The sequence below is a fragment of the Hyperolius riggenbachi genome, chromosome 5 (genome assembly GCF_040937935.1).
Source record: "Hyperolius riggenbachi isolate aHypRig1 chromosome 5, aHypRig1.pri, whole genome shotgun sequence".
NCBI classification, from domain to species: domain Eukaryota; kingdom Metazoa; phylum Chordata; class Amphibia; order Anura; family Hyperoliidae; genus Hyperolius; species Hyperolius riggenbachi.
The window spans coordinates 142,317,201-142,340,842 of NC_090650.1; the positions used below are offsets into that span (position 1 = coordinate 142,317,201).

A 23,642-nucleotide genomic window follows, 5' to 3' on the forward strand; every position below is an offset into this window, starting at 1 on the left:
ATTCCCCCACCTGAGCTGTAGATCTCTGCAGCTCGTCCAGAGTCACCATGGGCCTCTTGATTACATTTCTGATCAGCGCTCTCCTTGTTCGGCCTGTGAGTTTAGGTGGATGGCCTTGTCTTGGTAGGTTTACAGTTGTGCCATTCTCCTTCCATTTCTGAATGATCGCTTGAACAATGCTCTGTGGGATGTTCAAGGCTTTAGAAATCTTTTTGTAGCCTAAACCTGCTTTAAATTTCTCAATAACTTTATCCCCAACCTGTCTAGTATGTTCTTTGGACTTCATGGTGTTGTTGCTCCCAATATTCTCTTAGACAACCTCTGAGGCCATCACAGAGCAGCTGTATTTGTACTGTATTAGATTACACACAGGTGCACTGTATTTAGTCATTAGCACTCAGGCAATGTCTATGGGCAACTGACTGCACTCAGACCAAAGGAGGCTGAATAATTACGCACACCCCACTTTGCAGTTATTTATTTGTAAACAATGTTTGGAATCATGTATGATTTCCGTTCCACTTCTCAAGTGTACACTACTTTGTATTGGTCTTTCACGTGGAATTCCAATAAAAAATGATTCAGGTTTGTGGCAGTAATATGACAAAATGTGGAAAACTTCAAGGGGGCCAAATACTTCGCAAACCACTGTACATACACACACTTATTTTATCCCTTTCCTCCTAAATTGGCCCTACTCTACGATACTTACATTACACTATACTGTACATACGTACATACATATATAGACATATGCCTATGGTAGGGATAAGATTGTGAGCCCCGAGGGACAGTTAAGTGACAAGACCATAATCTGCACAGCGCTGCATAAGATATCAGCGCTATATAAATGCATAAATCAATAATTACCAAAATAAACAGCCTGCCAGCGCAGATTGATGGCTGGCAGGCTAATCGATGGGTCCTGCTGTGTTTACTGACGGGAGCTGGTGCGAGTTCCTGTCAAATCTCGCTTCTCGTGAGATGACGCCATATGGCATCGCGTTGGAACAACAGAGCCTCTCTGTCGCCGCCATTCTGCGTTAGGCGGTCGGCAAGGGGTTAAAGGACACCTGAAGTTAGAGGGATATAGTAGCCGCCATATTTATTTCCTTTTTAACAATACATGTTGCTTGGCTGTCCTGCAGATCTCTTTACAGTAGCGTCTAAATCACACACCTGAAACAGGCATGCAGCAAATCTTGTCACATTTTTGTCAGAAACATCTGAACTACATGCTTGTTCATGGTCTATGGCTAAAAGTATTGTAGACATAGGATCAGCAGGACAGTTAGGCATGTGCATTGTTAAAAAGGAAATAAATATGGCAGCTTCCATTATTTCCACTAACTTCAAGTGTCCTTAAACATTTATCATGTTTACTCCACCCACATAGGTATGCACTGTAAAACCGATAGTTACATTGCATTTCTTCATTACAGTGTAAGAGTAGTCACCTCAGGACAGCTGTAAATATTTATTATTTATCTGCTCTAAACTCACCTTCTTCATGTATTCTGTAACTGGATTCTGCTGTAAAAATTCTGTGCTCTCTCTTGTGTAGAACCTCTCTGTGTCAGCCAAAAACTGGGACTCAAAAGATTCTTTGTACACAGTCAACGTAGGGCCTTTGGCAAATGCATCATCTTCATTCAAGCCCAATTCAACTGCAGATAGAGAAGAACACGATCAGGCTAAGGTTTTAGGAAAGCATTGTTAGCAATCTTCAGGATGATTGTTCTCTAATTCCTAGGTTCTCAACATGTGGTACGCGTACCCCAGGGGGTACTTCTGATGGTTCCAGGGGGTACTTGGGCTTGATATACTCAACCAAGAATAACAAATTGAGAGTTTTAGAAAATGATAAATCTTATTTAAACAATGCCAAATTAGTGTTTTAGCTAATTAAAAAAAGCAATAGTAAATGCTTGGAAATTGTTTAGAACCAATTATGTACTATGATGAAATATATATTTGCCAAGGGGTACTTGTGATAATGTTTACTATGCTAGGGGGTACCTCGGTGAGTACAGGGTTTTAAAAGGGGTACATACCAATAAAATGTCGAGAAACACTGCTCTAATTCACCAACAAAAATAAATAGATCACAAGTCAAAATCAATTTCCTTCAAACGTTCTCAGTCAAAGTGTGGTAAGCACAGTTTAACACACACAAAAAAAAGGTTGCTATGAACATGCACTAATACCACATAAAGCCTTTTGCTGTAATTTTAAAGGAGAACTGTAGTGAGAGGTATATGGAGGATGCCATATTTATTTCCTTTTAAGCAATACCAGTTGCCCGACAGCCCTGCTGATCTATTTGGATGAAGTAGTGTCTAAATCACACCAGAAACAAGCATACAGCTAATCTTGTCAGATCTGACAAAAATGTCAGAAACACCGGATCTGTTGTATGCTTGTTCAGGGCCTATGGCTGAAAGTATTAGAGAGGCAGAGGATCAGCAGGATAGCCAGGTAACTGGTATTGATTAAATGGAAAGAAATATGGCAGCCTGCATATGCCTCTCACTACAGTTCTCCTTTAAGGCCAACTAAAATTAACAAAGAAAATTTTTAAAGAAAAATTGTTTAAGTATAACTTGTAATATATTATTTTCAAAGTAAAACTTTCCAAAGTAATAAAATCCTTTGTACGGATCTGGTTGACGTAACGTAAAAGTCGCACCACACATTCTACGGAGTTGCGTTGCAACAGTGAATGAAAAGTGTGCTTCAGTGTCGCTGTTAACTTGCGCATTATGTGGTAACCCGCTGCATGCAGTGCTTTGGGATACCGCACTGCATTAGATCGCACTGCCCCAGAGGCAGTGTCAACATTACCCAGATTTAACATTGCAGAGCGACTATGCCCAGCACCAGATCAGAGACCATAAAATGGCTTGCTGGCCCTGAACAATAATATCTTTTCACCCAGAACCATTTGTTTTAAAAACAAAAATATTAGAACTTGTAACAGTCCAAGGAATGGGACCAACATGGTTCTCCAGGTCTGTCATAACAACATGATCTATGTCATGTTCACATTTAAAGTGGTGCACTTGTGTGAAGCAATGTGTCCATGTTATGTTACTAACGTGTGTCATCACTAAGGGCAGACACACACTGAAGAGCGCTTTTGATCAGTTTTCGTTTTTAAAAAACATGCTCCAACTGACTTGTATTAAAGAGAGCCCGAGGTGGCTGAGCGGATCAGGTAACCTCCAAAACCGCCACTCCTGTGGGCCGCAATGGCCCACTTTCACTTTCGTTACCCCGGGTCATGACGCTGGAATGAGAGTTTAATTCTCTCATTCACAGCATGCAAGGAGGTGGGGGAGAGGCCAGGGAATGAGAGCTGCTTAATGGCAATTCTGGAAACCCGGCAGGAACGCTCCTTGTGGGCGTTTTGAACAGGGAATCCCTCTCCCACATGTTTACCTCAGAGATAGCAACAAATATTGTCACTAATCTCAGGGGCTATAATGCGTGGTGGGGGCAGAGAGTGGCGGTGTGGGGACATAGAGGCATGTCATGGGGCAGAGAACATGCCTCTGTGTCCCATCTTCCCCTCCAAAAAAACACCTTGGTTCTCTGTAAAAATCACTGCATAATTGCCACAATCGCGGTTTTTCAAAAAAATCACGATCATGGCAATTTTGCTCCGATTTTACTGCAAGCCAATGGGAGCATGTTTTTAAAAACTGATCGAAAAGCGCTGCCGTGTGTCTGTACCCCAATACAGGTTCCTTGTCCTAGTCTACACAAGACGAGTCATTTTTCCTACACCTTATGGGTGACTGCAGGATCCACATAACTGGCAACTCTGGGTTTATCGTTCTTATAAAACAAAGTGTGCACTATTCTTTATAAATGGGCTTCAGTTTATAACAAAAAATAAACTTCAATAAGAACAGCAAAATACTGCTTTGAGTTAAATTCCTGCATAGGTTTTTGAATTGGCAACAGCAAATCTAGGTTAAAAATTACAGTCACATTTATCATCATACCAAGTTAAAAAGGAACAAGTAAAAATCAATCTAATATGGTTTCAGGATCTTACCATAAGACTGTACAACTCCACTGATAAGCCTGGTGTTTATGGTTTCTCCATTGCGTTCTTTCTCAATTAGCTTGAGAACTGCATTTGTCACCTAGAACAGAAAATGGATACATGTAACCGCTTAATTTTTCTTGTTACAGAATTGATCTCGGTTTAGAAAAAAACACAAGCTGTGCTTATATTGTAATTTATATAGTGCCAACATCTTCCATAGCGCTGTACAATGTACAAAAACATACAATATATGAACAAAGCACCAAATGGGGAATTTACAAGTCACAAGATAACAGAAACACCCTAATAAGGGGAGGATGAAAGTGTACAGAAAATTCATTACAGTGTTCTTTTATCAAGCAGCTGTAGCATGTGCGATAAGATTAAGCAAAACACAGGACCCAATCTTTAAAGCCCTGTTCACATCTAAAATCGCAAAATGCTAATGATTAACGCTAGCGTTTTGCGGGAGTGATTTTTCCGTGATTGACAGGGAAAAATCACTGGACACTAGCGTTTTGGGAGCGCTCGCGATTAGCGGTTCTATACATGCTAATTGCGATCGCTTAGGAATCGCTGCCATAACACTGCATGTAGAGCGTTTGTAGTTAACGATCACCGCAAAACGCCTGCGATCGCGGCAGTGAGAACACTGCCATAGGATTACATGGGCTACCGGTTTTTAAAAACTGGTAGCTGGTATATCAGCATAGAGGTCGTTTGAAACAATTTCATTTAATATGGGATAGATGGTGTGAGAGGACCTGAGTTTGGAATATCTTCAATTTTATTTTTATTTTTTTTAATTTTTGAACCTATAAGCAGATTTTAATATGTCATAGAATCACACTCAGCTATTGTGGACTCTCCAACTTCCTCATTACCCACTACATGTGCAGTGTCCCTTATCCTAAATTGTGGAATGAAAAAACATGCAAAAATGTTTACTGTGCATGTTCTGTATTTTTGTTGCCATGGTAATGTACTTTTCAAAACTTACATCTACTGTTACTTTTCTTGTAAACTCACTCTGTACCACTCGCCTTGTTGTATATGCTTCAACTCTTGATTACCCGGTTTGTATATCATGACCAATTTGTCCAATAAAACTTTTTTTTTTTAAACAAAAACGAAACGGTAACGGTTTGCGGTGAGCGGGACTCGCACAATTCCCACTCAATTGTGAACAAGCCCTTATGCAGGGAATCAGAGGAAGACCCCTGTAGCCACAGTTGCTATCTGCTTCCACTGATAAGCATGGGATGCTTTCTCTCCAGACAGAAAAAAAATCCAATGACAGCATCCAACCTTTGTTAACCAATTATGGACCGCAAGGCTCTGGCTACCTCCCTAGCGGTATGGACAGAAATGTCCGTTCAAAAAAACATGCTGTGAACAGTATAAACATGCATACACATCAATACTCTCCTGCACTGTATACTAGACCCTTGCTTGACACATTTTGGCAAGTTACAGGAAAAAAAAGTTTTAAAAATAAATTTTATCACTGTTTGCACAGAAATCCTGGGGAAATTGAACGCTGGGAAGGTTAAGGACCAGAACCTTTTTTTTTTTTTTTATGCGGCCGTTCAGTGATCACTGTATTTGGCTCCCAGTAATCATCTGATTATAGGAAGAAGCTAAGCTGTCATATGAAACCCGAGTGAGTCTGCAGCCGTGGCGAGCAGTGATCGGCTCAGGACTGCGGAAATCTGCATCGCAAATGAACTACTAGGTGCGGCGTAGATTCAAACCTCCGCAGTCCTGAGCTGGTAAAGCTATGTACACATTGCTGACTATGAATGATTATCTGACGAGTGATCCATCATGACAGTCTCTCGAAACAAATAAAAAAAAAAAAATACATATATCCAGGCACATCGCATTTAGTTAGGAAATTAAATAAGTTCTTGAGGAAAGGCAGGTGTTGAAGGGGGTGTGGCTAGAAAACAGCAAAAATCTATTAACCCTTCGCACTCTTGCATGCAAATGTTCAAACAAATGCAGTCACAGATTCACTCATCCAGCTACAACTGTTTTCCCTACAGCTAAGTTAAAAGCCGGGGGCCTTAGTTCACAGACGAATGCCTTTCCTTAATAACTTATATAATGTCCTAACTAGAGGCGATGTGCCTGGATATATGTATTTTTTCTTGTTACTGACCCCTGTGGCTAGGGTCTAATTCAGTGCACTCCCTCCTTCCCCTGTATGTGTTTGTCAGCATGCACACAGCTTATGCTGGTGTATGTGCATGGTGCACATGGATACATTACGTTAGCTCCCTTGTGCGATTGGCAAGATGCACTATCTGTCCCAGGAGAGGACGTCAGGATGTGTGCTCCTAATCCATTGATAGGTTTGATGCAATGAATGTGTATGCATGTCTGCACTATGCATGTTACAGGGCCAGAGTTAGGACACCTATGTTTACCTGGGTACTTCTGCGCAGTATAGGTGACTAAGCATAAGAATGCATTCTTCTGTGAACTAAGACCCCGGGCTTTTAACTTAGCTGTAGGGATAACAGTTGTGCCTGGATGAGTGAATCTGTGACTGCATTTGTTTGAACATTTGCATGCAAGAGTGCGAAGGGTTAATAGATTTTTGCAGTCTCTCGAAACAAACGCAAAAAAATAGGAGGTAGCTTTTACTGTCGCCTTGTAACTGGCTGGGATAGTTGTACTAGTTAAGGGGTTCACATGTGACATAGGAGACCAGGGTTTGAATCTCTTCCTATTCAGTAAGCCAGTACTTATTCTGTAAGCAAGACTCCCTGCAGGGTGGCCTACTGAGCGCACCCTAGGGGCTGCAGCTCTCTAACACTTTGAGCCCGAAAAATGAAAAGCTCTACACAAAAAATTAGAATGTTTATATTATTATTATTATTATTATTATTATTAACTACTTCCCACAGCTTCATTTGACATATCAAATATGCTTTACACCCTGGATTTTTTAAAAATCATTTTGTGATACCGCTTTCAGATAGAGACCTGTCTTGCTCAAATATAACCAGAAGTTCAAAAGTCATCACAAATCAGAACAAAAACTTCTATGAAAAGCGTGCATGTAGGCATAGCTAGTTTTAATTCAAGAGAAATATCTGGTCCTTCAGACTCAAAATTATCATTATTGTAAAGCATTTATAAAGAATGCATTCCACAATGCTTTACAAAGTCTATATAGTCATGAAACGTAAGCGTGCCATACACTGGCAGACTGTCAACCTATGTGCCAAAAAGAGAGGGATCTATTCTTCCTGCAGTGGCACATCGATTTTTAATAGATTATACATCATGAAATCCATAGTACACCATTCCCTAAGTACTGGTGATTCCCCCCCCACTATGGCTCTATGGTGCCCATATTATAAAGCATACAAACAAACGTGTTCTTACATAAGGCGACACATCATCAGTTTATCAATGGCTGTAAAAAAGATCACAAATAAATCCATTACCTGTTTGTTCAAGGGCCGGAAAAGGCAATCTCTCCAAGTGACTAAGGCGAGCTGGAAAGCAGAGACGTCTGGGATCAGTGAGTGTACTTTGCATTCAACACATTAAAAACAAGGATTCTGTAGCAAAGCAGAGTTATAACTTCACTATTCTATCCTTAAAAGAAATATGTAATGTCCTCTTGTTATTTCTCACCTCAAAATCTCTGTTAACCACAACATGGTCAAATCTGCAGCCCTGCCCAGTCTCCCTAAATATCTCATCAGCCCTTCTTTTCTGAGGAGTCATGCTGTGTGCATAGACCAGACAGCTGCTCTGTGTGTTCAGCAATAGGGAGAGGGGGGTGTAGTACAGTTGCAAGACTTTTTGTAAGTGCGATCGAGGCAATTTTACCGCAAGTCAATAAGAGAGGCTCTGATTGCCAGAAAAGCTCCCAGAAAGTGCTCATAGTGTGTCTACAGCCTAACAGAGGCTGTGATATGTGAGGCTGCTGAAAATAAGTAACAAGCTCCCCAGACAAGTGTGAATCCAGCCTAAGTTGTGCAGCTAATTATTCAGCAGTGAGGAAAGTTTCACAGCTCTGTGTACTCCCCAAAGTACAGATTGTAGTAGTACAGAGCATTGTTGTCACAATTCATAGCTAGAAGAACATTACATTCCTGCAGAGCACAGATATTCCAGATGTGTAGCAATTTTCAACGAATGTGGAGGTCCAAAGTTAAGAAAAGGTGGGGGGGGGGGGGGAAGGCTGCGCGACCCTAAACACATGCTGCAATTGAATGGTTAATTGCACAGACATACACCGCCTCTGCTAGACTGAAAAATGCATGCCCTGCATCCAAGACAAGTGCTAACATTTATTAACCACCCTAGCGTTCTATTAAGATCGCCAGGGCGGCTGCATGAGGGTTTTTTTTAACCTCCTTGGCGGTCTGATTCTTTCCAGATTTTAGGGTCTAAAAGCGGTGCAATTTTTTTTTCACTCTTTCAGACCCTAAAACCTGAAAAAAAAAATCATTCTGGCAGTGAGATCTGCAGCAAAATAAAAAAAAAAAAGGTACCTTCCTGGGCTCCTGTGCTGCAGTTTTCTCTTTGTCCACAAGATGGCGCTAATATACATATAAACGAACTTCTCTATATTTCTCTAATATAGAGAAGTTCGTTTTCAATATTAGCCCCGCCCCCGATGACGTCACGCTGCCACCACCGCTCTGCTGCCACCACTACGGCTGCGCTGCTCCAACTGGCTGCCGGGTCCCCGGAAGAATAGCTGGGACATGGGGGATCCCGGCGGCCAGGGAAAGACCCCACACTGTCGGGGAGAGAGGCTGGAGTCCCGCTGTGCAGCGAGATCGCGCGCGGGACTCCACAACCACAAGTAAGGCTCTGCAATGCATACCCCGACCTGAGCTCGGGATCACCGCTAATAGCTTGTTTTTTCTACCCCGAGCTCAGGTCGGGAAAACCGGCAAGGAGGTTAAATTAAAAAAAAAAACTATTTCATGCAGCCAACTGAAAGTTGGCTGCATGAAAGCCCACTAGATGGCGCTCCGGAGGCGTTCTTCTGATCGCCTCCGGCGGCCAAAAGTAACACGGAAGGCCGCAATGAGCAGCCTTCCGTGTTTGGCTTCTCCTGTCGCCATGGCGACGAGCGGAGTGACGTCAGCCGACGTCCTGACATCAGCCGCCTCCGATCCAGCCCTTAGCGCTGGCCGGAACCATTTGTTCCGGCTGCGCAGGGCTCAGGCGGCTGGGGGGACCCTCTTTCGCCGCTGCTCGCGGCGATCGGGCAGCACACGCGGCTGGCAAAGTGCCGGCTGCGTGTGCTGCTCTTTATTTCATCAAAATCGGCCCAGCAGGGCCTGAGTGGCACCCTCTGGCGGTAATGGACGAGCTGAGCTCGTCCATACCGCTAAGGTGGTTAAACTAGGAGGAACTTTAGCTTCCAATATGGTTTGCATGCAAAGTATATTATACTAGACACTTGCGCCACGGTGAGGCAAACCTCCGGGCAAGTGACCTAACCTAAATTTAAAACCTTGGGAGAAGCTAAGCAAAAAAAAAAATGTGTAACTAAACATTTGGTTGAACAGCGAGGAGGAGAACGCCAGCGCATACCACTAAGGCTGCATCCGAAATGACAACCAGCTCAGTGTGCAGCACCTAAATAGATTTTCTGCACACTTTGCATTCAATTCAGATGCAAATCATATGCAAATCTGCTACTACTTATTATGCAAACAGGAAACTCAGGAGGAGGGGCTGGGAGCAGCTAACCTGACAGTTACATAGTTACAAAGTTAAGAAAAGGTGGGGGGGAAAGGCTGCGCGTCCCTAAACACATGCTGCAATTGAATGGTTAATCGCACAGGCATACACCGCCTCTGCTAGACTGAAAAATGCATGCCCTGCATCCAAGACAAGTGCTAACATTTATTAAACTAGGAGGAACTTTAGCTTTCAATATGGTTTACATGCAAAAGTATATTATACTAGACACTTGCGCCGGTGAGGCAAACCTCCGGGCAAGTGACCTAAACCTTTGCCTTACCGTGGCGCAAGTGTCTAGTATAATATACTTTTGCATGCAAACCATATTGAAAGCTAAAGTTCCTCCTAGTTTAATAAATGTTAGCACTTGTCTTGGATGCAGGGCATGCATTTTTCAGTCTAGCAGAGGCGGTGTATACCTGTGCGATTAACCATTCAATTGCAGCATGTGTTTAGGGACGCGCAGCCTCCCCCCCCCCCCCCACCTTTTCTTAACTTTGTAACTATGTAACTGTCAGGTTAGCTGCTCCCAGCCCCTCCTGAGTTTCATGTTTGCATAATAAGTAGTAGCAGATTTGCATATGATTTGCATCTGAATTGAATGCAAAGTGTGCAGAAAATCTATTTAGGTGCTGCACACTGAGCTGGTGGTCATTTCAGATGCAGCCTTAGTGGTATGCGCTGGCGTTCTCCTTGCTGTTCAACCGAATGTGGAGGTCCACTTTAAAAGCTGTTACTAGGAAAAAAAATGTATGCAAAACAATGTAACGATAATATAGCATCAGAGACATTAAAAAAAGTGAAAGGCTCTGCTAAATGTACAGCGCCATTAGGTCTTCCTCAAAATATCTGCTGCCTGAATATACAGCTTTAGTTCTCTACGGAATTAGCCAAAATATATATAAAAAAAAAATGCTCACCGAATAAATTTCATATATTCCTTTGCGCCCCTCATCACATTCACGTCGAACCCAGTGCCGGTTCAGATATGCACAAATACCATTCAATACTTTGCTAGAAAACCGATAATCTTCCCACTGCTGTGTGTAGAACTTTAGTACACTTTCATCCATAAGGTCCTCTCCATCCTGAAGAGTAAACACATGTAAAGCTGCTCATCATACACATTTCAAGTGACTTCTATGATCATGCCCTTAAAATCTAGGTTATTTTGCAGTAACTCTAGTCAAGACAATTTCATGGAGTTTTGCATATCTTTACCTTTAGGAGATTTGTCAAGTAGCTCTTCAAGAATTCTTTCAATCTTTTGTACAGTTCAAGACCAACAAACTGGGCCCCTCCAGGAGTCTGCCCCTTCTTAGACTTTGATGGTGGCACACCAGCACCCCGCGCTTGGTTAGACTGGTGTACACTAGTGCAGTAGTTATAAACATGACTGGCAGACCAAGTTAAGGACCAAACAGAAATAACTGCAGACACCAGGTTACAGGGATACATCATACAAGAAAGTGATAAAATTATTAACACACACAGGAAAAAAAATAAACACAAAATTCAAATGTTGTACAAATTCGCTTTCAAAAATCACAACGCCAAAACAATCTCCTATGGTGGAAATACAGTTAACCTCCCTAGCGTTCTGGACGAGCTCAGCTCGTCCAGCAAAACTTGCTGAAAGTGTTTTGGACGAGCTCAGCTCGTCAATCCCGCCAGGGAGATTTCCTGTTTCTCTGCACCGCCCGCTGCAATTTTCCCTCATCAGAGGGATTCCCCAGGATGGCTGGATGCCTGACTGCACGCTGTGGATAGCGATCTGTGCTACCCACAGCATACAGAACAAGCATACAGCCACCCTGGGGAATCCCTGTGCAGCTGGCGGGGCAGAGAATGTGCTGCGTGCAGGGATTCCCCCTTTGTGTGCGGACGGGTGTCCGTTCTGTGCAGGGGGATTCCCTATGCGGGCTGGTAGTGGCCGGCGGGGATTCCCTCTGTGCAGGAAGGGGGGAGGGTGTCCCCGTTCTATGCTGGCTGGTAGTGGCTGATGGGGACCCCCCTTCTGGGCGGGGGTCCCTGTTCTTTGCAGGCTGGTAGTGGCCGACGGGGACCCCCCTTCTGGGCGGGGGGGTGTCCCCGTCCTTTGCGGCTGTGGGTGGCCTTTCCCTCCCCCCCCCTCCCATCCCCCGTGCAAGCCCCCCCTTCCCCCTGAACCCCATCCCTCGGTGCGAGTCCAGTTCTACTCACCCAGGCTGTCTCCAGCAGCGCCAGCAGAATCCCTTCTTCCTCCAATGCCGAAGTCCCGGCCTGTGACGTTACTGCTACGAGGCTCGGTGACGTCACCAAGCCTCGTAGTGATAATTACACAGAGCATGAGACTTCGGGGATGGAGGAAGAAGGGATTCTGCCACCGCCGCTGGAGACAGCCTGGGTGAGTAGAACAGGACTCACACCGAGGGTAGGGGTTCAGGGGGAAGGGGGGCTTGCACGGGGGATGGGAGGGGGGGAGGGAAAGGCCACCCACAACCCGCAAAGGACGGGGACACCCCCCCCCCCGCCCAGAAGGGGGGTCAGCATGCAAAGAACAGGGACAACCCCCTGCCCAGAAGGGGGGTCCCCACCGGCCACCCACAGCATGCAAAGAACAGGGGCAACCCTTTGCCCAGAAGGGGGGTCCCCACCGGCCACCCACAGCCTGCAAAGAACAGGGACAACCCCCTGCCCAGAAGGAGGGTCCCCACCGGCCACCCACAGCCTGCAAAGAACAGGGACAACTCCCTGCCCAGAAGGGGGGTCCCCACTGGCCACCCACAGCCTGGGGGAAGGTGTTGGGGGGGTAGTTTGGCACGCCATTACTAGCTACACTACACCTGGCACCCCATAACTGGCTACACCTGGCACCCCATAACTGACTACACCTGGCACCCCATAACTGGCTACACCTGGCACCCCATAACTGGCTACACCTGGCACCCCATAACTGGCTACACCTGGCACCCCACAATTGGCTACACTACACCTGGCACACTATACCTGGCTACACACCTGGCTACCCTGACATCTGGCTACATGTGGCTCCCTATACACCTGGCTACACATCTGGGTATTATACTCACCATTGGCGTGCTGATCCTTCGTCGTGTACCTTTGATAGCTTCCCCAGTGCCTTCTTCCATGTCCCTGTGCGGATTTTGCTTCTCCCTGGGCGATGACATGTCCCCCGGCGATCGGCGTTGATGACACCAGGGTCGCACAGCGTCATCAACATCTCGCAGGAAACACTTTAGTTGAATTCAATACAATAACCTGTATTGAATTCAATATAAATAAAAAATGATTGCAAAAAAAAAAAAAAAAGGGTTGAAAATTATTGTGAATTAATTGAACCACTTTTTGCACGGAAATCCTGGGGAAATAGAACGCCAGGGAGGCTACCATAAACCATATACTATTTTAGATGGTACAGAAGAATCCCTTTATAGCAAACTCCAAGAAACGTGGCCATATCAGAAGTTTACATATATCAGAAGCACTGAGCAGTTTAATAAAGAGTTGTATACTCGAAACAGCAGTCACTGCTGCCTTCTTATGGAATAAGCTATAATTGCAGATAGCAGTGCCAGTCTCTTGGGTGTGACTTTGGCATGCTGCATTCACTGTTGTTGGATTGGTGCTCCCCTTCCTTCTGTTTTTGCTACATATATCAGAATACATTGCATTTGTCATACAGGCACATGGTTGGGACCTAGGGACTGAGTTTACTATACCAAGACTCCACCATATCACGTTTTATTATTACCACAAATCCGAACTTTATAATAAGGTTTAGTAATGCCTGCACTGCTTAAAAAGGTATCTGAATTAGCACGTACTTTTTTTCCCCATTTGCATTGCAAGGGAATATACAGTGATGTGAAAAACTATTTGCCCCCTCCCTGATTTCTTATTCTTTTGCATGTTTGTCACACTTAAATGTTTCTGCTCATTAAAAACCGTTAACTATTAGTCAAAGATAACATAATTGAACACAAAATGCAGTTTTAAATGATGGTTTTTATTATTCGTTGAGAAAAAAAACCTCAAAACCTACATGGCCCTGTGTGAAAAAGAAATTGCCCCCTGAACCTAATAACTGGTTGGGCCACCTTTAGCAGCAATAACTGCAATCAAGCGTTTGTGATAACTTGCAACGCATCTTTTACAGCGCTCTAGAGGAATTTTGGCCCACTCATCTTTGCAGAATTGTTGTAATTCAGCTTTATTTGAGGGTTTTCTAGCATGAACCGCCTTTTTAAGGTCATGCCACAACATCTCAATAGGATTCAGGTCAGGACTTTGACTAGGCCACTCCAAAGTCTTCATTTTGTTTTTCTTTAGCCATTCAGGGGTGGATTTGCTGGTGTGTTTTGGGTCATTGTCCTGCTGCAGCACCCAAGATTGCTTCAGCTTGAGTTGAAGAACAGATGGTCAGACATTCTCCTTCAGAATTTTTTGGTAGACAGTAGAATTCATGGTTCCATCTATCACAGCAAGCCTTTCAGGTCCTGAAGCAGCAAAACAACCCCAGACCATCACACTACCACCACCATATTTTACTGTTGGTATGATGTTCTTTTGCTGAAATGCTGTGTTACTTCTACGCCAGATGTAACGGGACACGCACCTTCCAAAAAGTTCAACTTTTGTCTCGTTGGTCCACAAGGTATTTTCCCAAAAGTCTTGGCAATCATTTAGATGTTTTTTTTTTTAGCAAAATTGAGAGGAGCCTTAATGTTCTTTGTGCTTAAAAGTGGTTTGCGCCTTGGATATCTGCCATGCAGGCCATTTTTGCCCAGTCTCTTTTTTATGGTGGAGTCGTGAACACTGACCTTAATTGAGGCAAGTGAGGCCTGCAGTTCTTTAGGTGTTGTCCTGGGGTCTTTTGTGGCATCTCGGATGAGTTTTCTCTGCGCTCTTGGGGTAATTTTGGTCGGCCGGCCACTCCTGGGAAGGTTCATCACTGTTCCATGTTTTTGCCATTTGTGGATAATGGCTCTCACTGTGGTTCGCTGGAGTCCCAAAGCTTTAGAAATGGCTTTATAACCTTTACCAGACTGATCGATCTCAATTACTTTTGTTCTCATTTGTTCCTGAATTTCTTTGGATCTTGGCATGCTGTCTAGCTTTTGAGGTGCTTTTGGTCTACTTCTCTGTGTCAGATAGCTCCTGTTTAAGTGATTTCTTGAATGAAACAGGTGTGGCAGTAATCAGGCCTGGGGGTGACTACAGAAATTGAACTCAGGCGTGATAAACCACAGTTAAGTTATTTTTTAACAAGGGGGGCAATCACTTTTTCACACAGGGCCATGTAGATTTGGAGTTTTTTTTCTCACTAAATAATAAAAACCATCATTTAAAACTGCATTGTGTGTTCAATTATGTTATCTTTGACTAATAGTTAACGGTTTTTGATGAGCAGAAACATTTAAGTGTGACAAACATGCAAAAGAACAAGAAATCAGGAAGGGGGCAAATAGTTTTTCACATCACTGTATAAAGTGGTAGAAGCCCTAAACTCCATGGAGTCAGGTGAAGTCAGACTGCAGTACACCTTGCAATCCTCTTACATGAGAACAAGAGTCCCCTGTTACACTTAATCAGCTGCTCTCAGTTACAACTGAAAGAAAATTGATCATGAAAGTAATGCCCATGTTTTCCTATGGCACAGCTCCATGTGTTTTAACCAAAATCTTTTTCACAATGCACTGCTATGGAAAAAAACGCGCAGCAACGCGTACTAACACATACTAATGCATACCAAAGCATTAAGTGTAAAATGACCTTCAGGGTCTTGCACACTATACACTCGGCATTGCAATAAGAACGCAATGCAAGTGTGGAGAAAAGTGGGCATTGCAAGTTAGAAGTGCAATGTGATGCATACAGTGAAGCATACAGTAATTGCCATTGTAAATTTGCACACTCATCTGTGGTGGGGAGCACCAACCTGTGTTGTATATTTTGTCAACGTGCTCACAGCACACTGGAAGTTATATTTGTATTGTAGGTTGCCCAGGCAGGTGGGTGATTGGAGTAGACACTACAAATAGCCATTTTACATAAAAAGAAACATTGCTCACAGCTTCTGGAGGAATCAATGTGAAGGGCAAAGACACCATTGCATGCATGTGGGCTAACCCCCTACCTGTATATAACCAGTGACAAAATGAGATAGGGAGGGTTTATGGATGTGTACATGCACACAAGTAAAAAAAAAAAAAAAAAAAAAATCACGTGTACACACACGTCAGCTACAGCCAGCTGTCTCCAAACACCAGGTGCCGCTTAAAAAAGCGCCAAGGCACCAGTCTATGCTGTGGCTTCTAGATTACTTTGAGTATGTATGCAGCACAGGTTGGTGCTTTCCATTTTCTCCTTTCTTTCACTTCTTACAAGCATGCACATTAGAAGCTCTAAGTGCCACATGAAATGGTGTGGAGGGGAGGATTCAGCCCGCAGGCCTTGCGTTTGACACCTGTGCTCTGGACAGACCAATTAAAAAATATATATATTTTTCTGCAATGCAATTCACAAAAGAATGCTTATTTATTTTTAGTAAATATCGAATATTTCACATTAAAATCAAATAAGACGTTGCATGTTAAAATCAAACACGTGCAAAAATTTAAACAACCTCGCCATAAAAACACATTAAATTATCTACGGTGTGCTCCTCGTGCATACCCCAACACTCCGATTCATATCACATCCACTCTGGTACCAGTACCAATATCCACTGTTCCTTCAGAGTGGGGGGACAGAGATCGTTGAGGGTACAGTAGTATGTTAAATCAGGTTGCATGCAAAAACCGGACAGTCACTAGGCAAATATTGATGGCCAGGTGCTGTATGGTACATGCAGATTCACTGCTGGTATCTCACCACTTTCGCGTCCAACCCAAGATTTTATTCTCCCAAAGTTGAGAAAGGCTCACTCTCTGCGCAGCGCCATTTCAAACTGCTGCTAAAGCCAGCTGGAGCACTCAGTACGCGGGACGTTGCGCTTCGTCAGGATGAGTGGCATGGGAGGAAGTGTTTGCGAGGTATATGGAGGCTGCCATATTTATTTTCTTTTTTAACAATACCTTTTGCCTGGCAGTCCTGCTGATCTCTATGGCTGCAGTAGTGCCTGAATCACTCACACACGCAATGACAACTGAAGCTAGAGGGATATGGAGGCTGCCATGTTTATTTCCATTTAAGCAATAGCAGTTGCCTGGCTGCTAACTACCCTGCTGATCCTCTACCTCTAAAATTTTTAGCCATAGATCCTGAACAAGCATCAGCAGATCAGGCGTTTCTGACATCGTCAGATCTGCCAAAATTAGCTGCATGTTATTCTGATGTTATTCAGACACCACTGCAGCCAAATAGATCAGCAGGGCTGCTAATCAACTGGTATTTAAAATTTGAGACACAACCCAAAATGTAAAATACAAAACAAAATGTAATGTTGGTACAGGTTTTTTTTGTCTAGCTTTATTCAATTACAAGACAGATACTAAAATAAATCTGTTTAAATTGATCCCACAGTCTCAATATTGCTCATGGCATTTTCCACAATTTTCACAGCATGTGGCCTTCTATAAAACAGAATTACAATGGTATTAAATTAATGTACGATTGTATGAAAAAAGGCAATTACAATAATATGAGTCTCATTAAATACAACAGATCAAGGAATAATGACACACAAAATGAAGTAACTGACAAGCTACACACCTTTCACTGAGCTGACAGAAGTAAAATGTATGGGTTACAATACATAGTGTGATCAATTATATCATCACTGTAACTATAAATCAGCATAAGGATAACATTTTGTATAGAAGTCAGTGCAATAGTGTTTTAAAAGGATAATAAAAATAATATCCAAGCAAGGAATGAAAAGCCTTCAGAGTTATAAAACGAGATGACGGCTGCATATTTGTTTCAGGGTAGTATAATATTAATCCAAACACCCTTTATCTTAATAAAATACATAAACAATAGCTGAGGTGAGTGTCCTTTTGAAAGAAACACAGGAACAAACTAATGGTGCATCATACAAATGTTAACTTTTAACAGTCATTTCATACTAACAAGTTACATGATGTTTGAACACTGTCTAGGACAAACGCATAATGCCTTGTTCACACTGGGGAGCTTTTCTGCATCATTTCAACATGTACAGTTGCAATTCTCGTTCTCTGACAGGAATCGCAGTACAAAATCAGCGGGTTAAGAAGAGGTTTGGGGGGGGGGGGGGGGGAATAGTATGTAGAAAATACAAATTGCGCCACAAAATTGCAATCGCCTCATGATCCGAGTGTGAACAGCCCTAACACCACTTTAGATACACCTACAATAATGGGCAAGCAACATCAAGTCAAGCTCAACAATGTAAAATCATTTTAGTGTGTGCAGAAGGGAGCAATAACTGCATGTGCCAAACAAAAGAAAAAAAGATCCCAGGAAACCGCACCACACAATTTGTACAATGTAACAAAATGAACTTTATTAGTACATGTTGTAACAGGATAATTGAAACTCCACTAAAATCAATAAGGCATTGGGGTAGGGTGTATAAGTAACACAATTATGCATAATGATATATTAAAGTAACCAGCTCAACCCCCCCAAAGAATAATGCAATACAAAAAATAGTCAGGTAAGCATGAACCAAAGTGTCAATGCAATAAAGTGCACAATGAATGACCGCTGGGCCTATTTAAATCCAGAAAAAAGCTCCTGCCTGGTGGTGCACGATCCCCCCCTCTCTCTGGTTCTGGTAAGCTCTCCTTTTGCACAAACTCACTTGCATCAGCATTCTGAATGGGGTGGCATGCAGTGGTTACTTCACCCTCTCCCACTTCTCTTCACTTGTTTGGTGTGTTGGTCTGCTGACACATTCCTTTAGGGCTCGTTCACACCTAGGGAGTTTTTTTTGTTTTTTTTAAGAGCCAGGGATTTAAAAACAAACAAACCAAAAAAAAACCTAAAACACTTGTGCAATGATTCCCTATGAGAGTGCTCACATCTGAGCGGTTTGTTTTTCCGCTCCGCTCAGCAAAGGGCTACCTGTACCATTTTAGGGTGATTTTGCTACAATGGAAGCTATAGGAAAAACACAAAACTCTCACAAAATCGCTTTGTGCAGCGATTGAGTTTGCGCTTTTAAGAATAAATACATTGTATTTATTATTTTCCGGGTCAAAGACTTCCCTTCCTGACTTGCGTCAGGATGTGAAAAAACAAACCGCTCTGCAAAAGCGCTTAGAAAAGCGCTTCACAAAAAATCATAGTGCGCAGGTAAGCGACGGGAGGGAGGGCGAATCACTTGCAAAATCTCAAAACACTGGCCTCAGCCATTGCGATTTTAGATGTGAACAAAGCTTTAGACTTGATCCATTTATTTCACCTTCTACTTGTCACTGTTATTCTCTTCCCCATGTTGTATGATTTGTGGTTCAATTTGCACCAGCACTTTTCTGGATTTAAACAGGTCCAGCTGTGATTCATTGTGCACTGTAGGATATATTGCCTTGATACTTTGGTTCATGCTTACCTGACAACTTTGGGGGGTTGAGCTGGTTACATTAATATATCATTATGCATAATTGTGTCATTTATACACCCCAGTGCCTTATTGATTTTAATGGTGTTTTAATAATCCCATTACAACACGTACTAATAAAGCTCATTTTGTTATATTGCACAAGTTGTGAGGTGCGGTTTTCTGGGATAGTCTTTTTCTTTTGTTTGATACTAACACCGCTTCCAAGAAAACCTGAAAGAGAAAGGAAAAAAAAAAAAAAAAAAAAAAGATAGAGGAAAAGTTCTAACGAAGCCTGTCACTTTCATGATATTTCCGATCATCACTTGGTGCTATGAGTCACAACTCCCATATCCCTAATCTGAGCACAAGCCTTCAGTACTAGCACATACTTCTGCACCCTTCTTGTCTGATGAGTGTGGTTGAAGACAACCCAAGTAGAAGGCCCAATAAAACAGGAGTGTAGGTGCTTACCTCAATGTATACTGGGGGAGGGGGTGGCACATAAACTCACATATGCAGGGGGTTTTGAAGATTAAAAATCAGTATGAATTCACTTTCAATGTCCATTAAAGCACATTTTTGCTAGACCTGCATATGTAGATATAATGAGCAAAGATAAGGACTTGCATGCTGCTTTGCCATTTGTTGTCTGTAGATTTCATGTCGATTTTAAAGGGAAGGTTCAGGGAGGGTGGTTAAAAATTAAAAATCAATTTCCACTTACCTGGGGCTTCCTCCAGCCCGTGGCAGGCAGGAGGTGCCCTCGCCGCCGCTCCGCAGGCTCCCGGTGGTCTCCAGTGGCCGACCCGACCTGGCCAGGCCGGCTGCCAGGTCGGGCTCTTCTGCGCTCCAAGGCCCGGCACTTCTGCGTCCCACGCCGGCGCGCTGACGTCATCGGACGTCCTCCGGGCTGTACTGCGCAGGCGCAGTAGTTCTGCGCCTGCGCAGTACAGCCCGGCGGACGTCCGATGACGTCAGTGTGCCGGCGTGGGACGCAGAAGTGCCGGGCCTTGGAGCGCAGAAGAGCCCGACCTGCCAGACGGCCTGGCCAGGTCGGGTCGGCCACTGGAGACCACCGGGAGCCTGCCTGCCACGGGCTGGAGGAAGCCCCAGGTAAGTGGAAATTGATTTTTATTTTTTAACCACCCTCCCTGAACCTTCCCTTTAAGGCCTGGTGCACACCAAAACCCGCTAGCATGATTTTGAAACGCTTTTTGTTATTTTTCTGTATCGTTTCAGCTAGCATTTTGCGGTTTTGGGAAGCGGTTTTGGTGTAGTAGATTTCATGTATTGTTACAGTAAAGCTGTTACTGAACAGCTTCTGTAACAAAAACGCCTGGGAAACCGCTCTGAACTGCAGTTTTTCAGAGCGGTTTGCGTTTTTCCTATACTTAACATTGAGGCAGAAACGGATCCACAATCCAAAAAATGCCTCACCCCGGGAGTATGCGTTTCAGCAAAACGCCTCCCGCTCTGGTGTGAACACCCCCATTGAGGTACATTGACCAAGCGTATCCGCAGCCGCAAGCGGCTGCAGAAACGCTGAAAAAGCCGCTCGGTGTGCACCAGCCCTAAATGCATGTTTTTTCATAAGGAAAAAGGAAATCTGTGGCTCTGTGCCCCGCATGTACATTCCTTATTGTGTATGTTAGAATGACTAGTGTTCCCCTCCCTGCTTAAAAAAAACTCTTGTCATAGTGATGGTTTGATACGAAACAAGAAAACTTATCGGTTGCTATGGGCAACAAGCGGAAATAGTTTCACACAAGACCCTTGGCTGTGGTTGTCTTTCTCTCATAGGTAATGCTGTTTTAGGTTAACAGAACACTGGTACCCACTAAACATGTGGCCAATATAATTAACCACATGGCGTGCAAATCAAAATTTACATTATTCTTCCATTCAGTAGTGCCTGGTACAGACGATACAATTTTCCATCAGACTGACAGTTGAATTGATTATTTCCAACAGGTCCAATCTGATTTCAGATTGTTTTTCTGATCGATTTCCTAATCCCTTCTATGCAAAATTAATCAGAAAAACGATCAGAAATCAGATTGGGTCAGTTGGAAATAATAGTTTACTACCTCATAAATGCTGAACATGTTAGTCAAACAGGACCTGTCTTTAGTAAACCCATGCTGATGCAGCGAAATAAGATTTTCTACTATGAAGTAATGTATAGTATCTCTTAGTAACCCCTCAAATAGTTTGCATACAACTGATGTTAAGCTTACAGGTCTATAATTTCCTGGATCTGATTTTTTGCCCTTCTTAAATAATGGGAAAACGTGGGCTGGGACTCTGCCAGTTGAAAGAGAGTCACAAAAGATAAGATAAAGAGGTTTATCTATAACAGAACTGAATTCCCTTAGGACCCGAGGATGCATGCCATCCGGGCCAGGTGCCTTGTCTATTTTTAATTCATTTAGCTTTGCCTTCACTTCTTCCTGTTAAGTATTTAATATTACAATTGGAAGAATGAGACTCTTCCGCATCTGTAATTTGCAACAGTGAGGTTTCCCTTGTGAAGACAGAAGCAAAGAAAGCATTTAATAACTCTGCCTTACCTTGGTCATCCACCATTGAGTTCCCAACCTCATCCTTTAGGAGTCCAATACAGTCAACCTTTCTATTTTTAGAGTTGATGTACTTCTAAAACTTCTTTGGGTTAGATTTGATATCCCTAGCGATTTGATTTTGAGCTTCAATCTTTGCCAGCCCAATTTCTTTTTTACAACTTTTATTGCACTCCTTATAATTGCTTAATGCAGCCTCGGTCCCCTCCCGTTTTAGGACCTTATAGGCATTCTTTTTCCCCTGCATTTTATCTCTAACCTTTCTATTCATCCATAGAGGCCTTTTTTTTTTTTATTCCTAGACGTTTTGTTTCCATATGGGATATACCTACTACAATATTGATTGAGAATAATTTTAAAAGCTTGCCATTTCCCTTCAGTGTCCTCCCCTTGTAGTACATTATCCCAATTCACCAAACTTAGTGCCTGCCTGAGTTGATTGAACTTTGCTTTTCTAAAATTCAGTTTTAGTGGTTCCGCTGCCCATCAGTAACCAGATCAAACGTTATGTTGTGATCACTATTCCCAAATGTTCTTGAACCTGCACACTTGATACATTATCTGATCTATTTGAAATGACCAAATCCAGTAACGCATTCCCCCTAGTTGGTTCCATTACCATTGGAGTCAAGTAATTGTCCTGAAGTGATGCCATAAATCTGCTGCTTTTACCAGAATGGGTAGCCTCAATACTCCAGTCAATGTCTGGAAAGTTGAAGTCGCCCATAACTATGACCTCATTTTTACTTGCAGCTTTTTCAATCTGCTGTACTAATTGCAGTTTGGCAACCTTTATTTCCACCATGAATATTTACCAAAACGGACTCCACATCTTCGCAATCTTCATCCAACTCATCATTTAGGACAGCTGTAAAAGAGTTCTTAACAAAGAGACAACCCCCTCCCACCTTTTTTTCCCTGTTCTATCCTTCCTAACCACATTGTATTCCTCTAAATTTGCTATCCAATCATGGCTTTTATCCATTCATGTCTTGGTTATTCCCACAATGTCATAACCTTTGTCAATCAGAATGAACTCTAGTTTGTCCATTTTATTTGCAAGGCTCCTAGCATTGGTTACCATGCACTTTATATTTTTACCACCACATTTTCCAATTTTGGTTACCTGAAATAGGCTACTTGAAGTTTTACCAACCTCCTTACTCTTTACACTGTTCCCACCCCCCATAATGTTAGACTCCCACTGTCTTTTTTTACCTTATCTTGTCTACATATTGAGACTTTACCCTCCCACCTCCCCCCAGATCCTAGTTTAAAATCTCCTCCAACAGTTTAGCCATCTACTCCCCCAATGCAGCTGCACCCTCCCCATTAAGATGCAGCCCATGCCTGCTGTAGAACCTGTAGCCGACTGCAAAGTCTGCCCAGTTCTCCAGGAATCCAAACCCCTCCTTCCTACACAAATTTCTCAGCCAATTTTTTAACTCCTTAAGCTCCCTCTGTCTCTCAGATGTAGCACGTGGCACTGGCAGTATTTCTGAAAACACCACCTTGGAGGTCCTTGCTTTAAGTTTATCTGCAAGTACCTGAAAATCATTTTTTGAGGACCTTCCATCTCCCACTAACTTTGTCATTGGCGCCAATGAGTACCATGACAGCCGGGTCTTCCCCAGCCCCACCCAATATGTCAATTCTTTCCGCTACATGCCGAACCCGAGCACCCGGCATTCACGGTTTCTTTGACAGATTACCCATCTGTGTACCTAATAATTGAATCCCCTAC

The 23,642-nt window shown here is 43.1% G+C and overlaps 1 protein-coding gene across 2 annotated transcripts in view; it reads right to left on the minus strand.

Moving 5' to 3' along the window:
- CUL1 (cullin 1) overlaps positions 1 to 23,642 on the minus strand; it is a 143,820-nt gene that overhangs the window by 31,683 nt on the left and 88,495 nt on the right. For both annotated transcript variants that reach the window (XM_068236336.1, XM_068236335.1), the window contains exons 3-7: positions 11,009 to 11,183; positions 10,708 to 10,875; positions 7,519 to 7,569; positions 4,064 to 4,154; positions 1,504 to 1,667 (exon numbers count right to left, since the gene is read on the minus strand). In XM_068236336.1, coding sequence (XP_068092437.1) covers positions 1,504 to 1,667; positions 4,064 to 4,154; positions 7,519 to 7,569; positions 10,708 to 10,875; positions 11,009 to 11,183 — 649 coding nt within the window. The remainder of the gene's footprint in view (positions 1 to 1,503; positions 1,668 to 4,063; positions 4,155 to 7,518; positions 7,570 to 10,707; positions 10,876 to 11,008; positions 11,184 to 23,642) is intronic.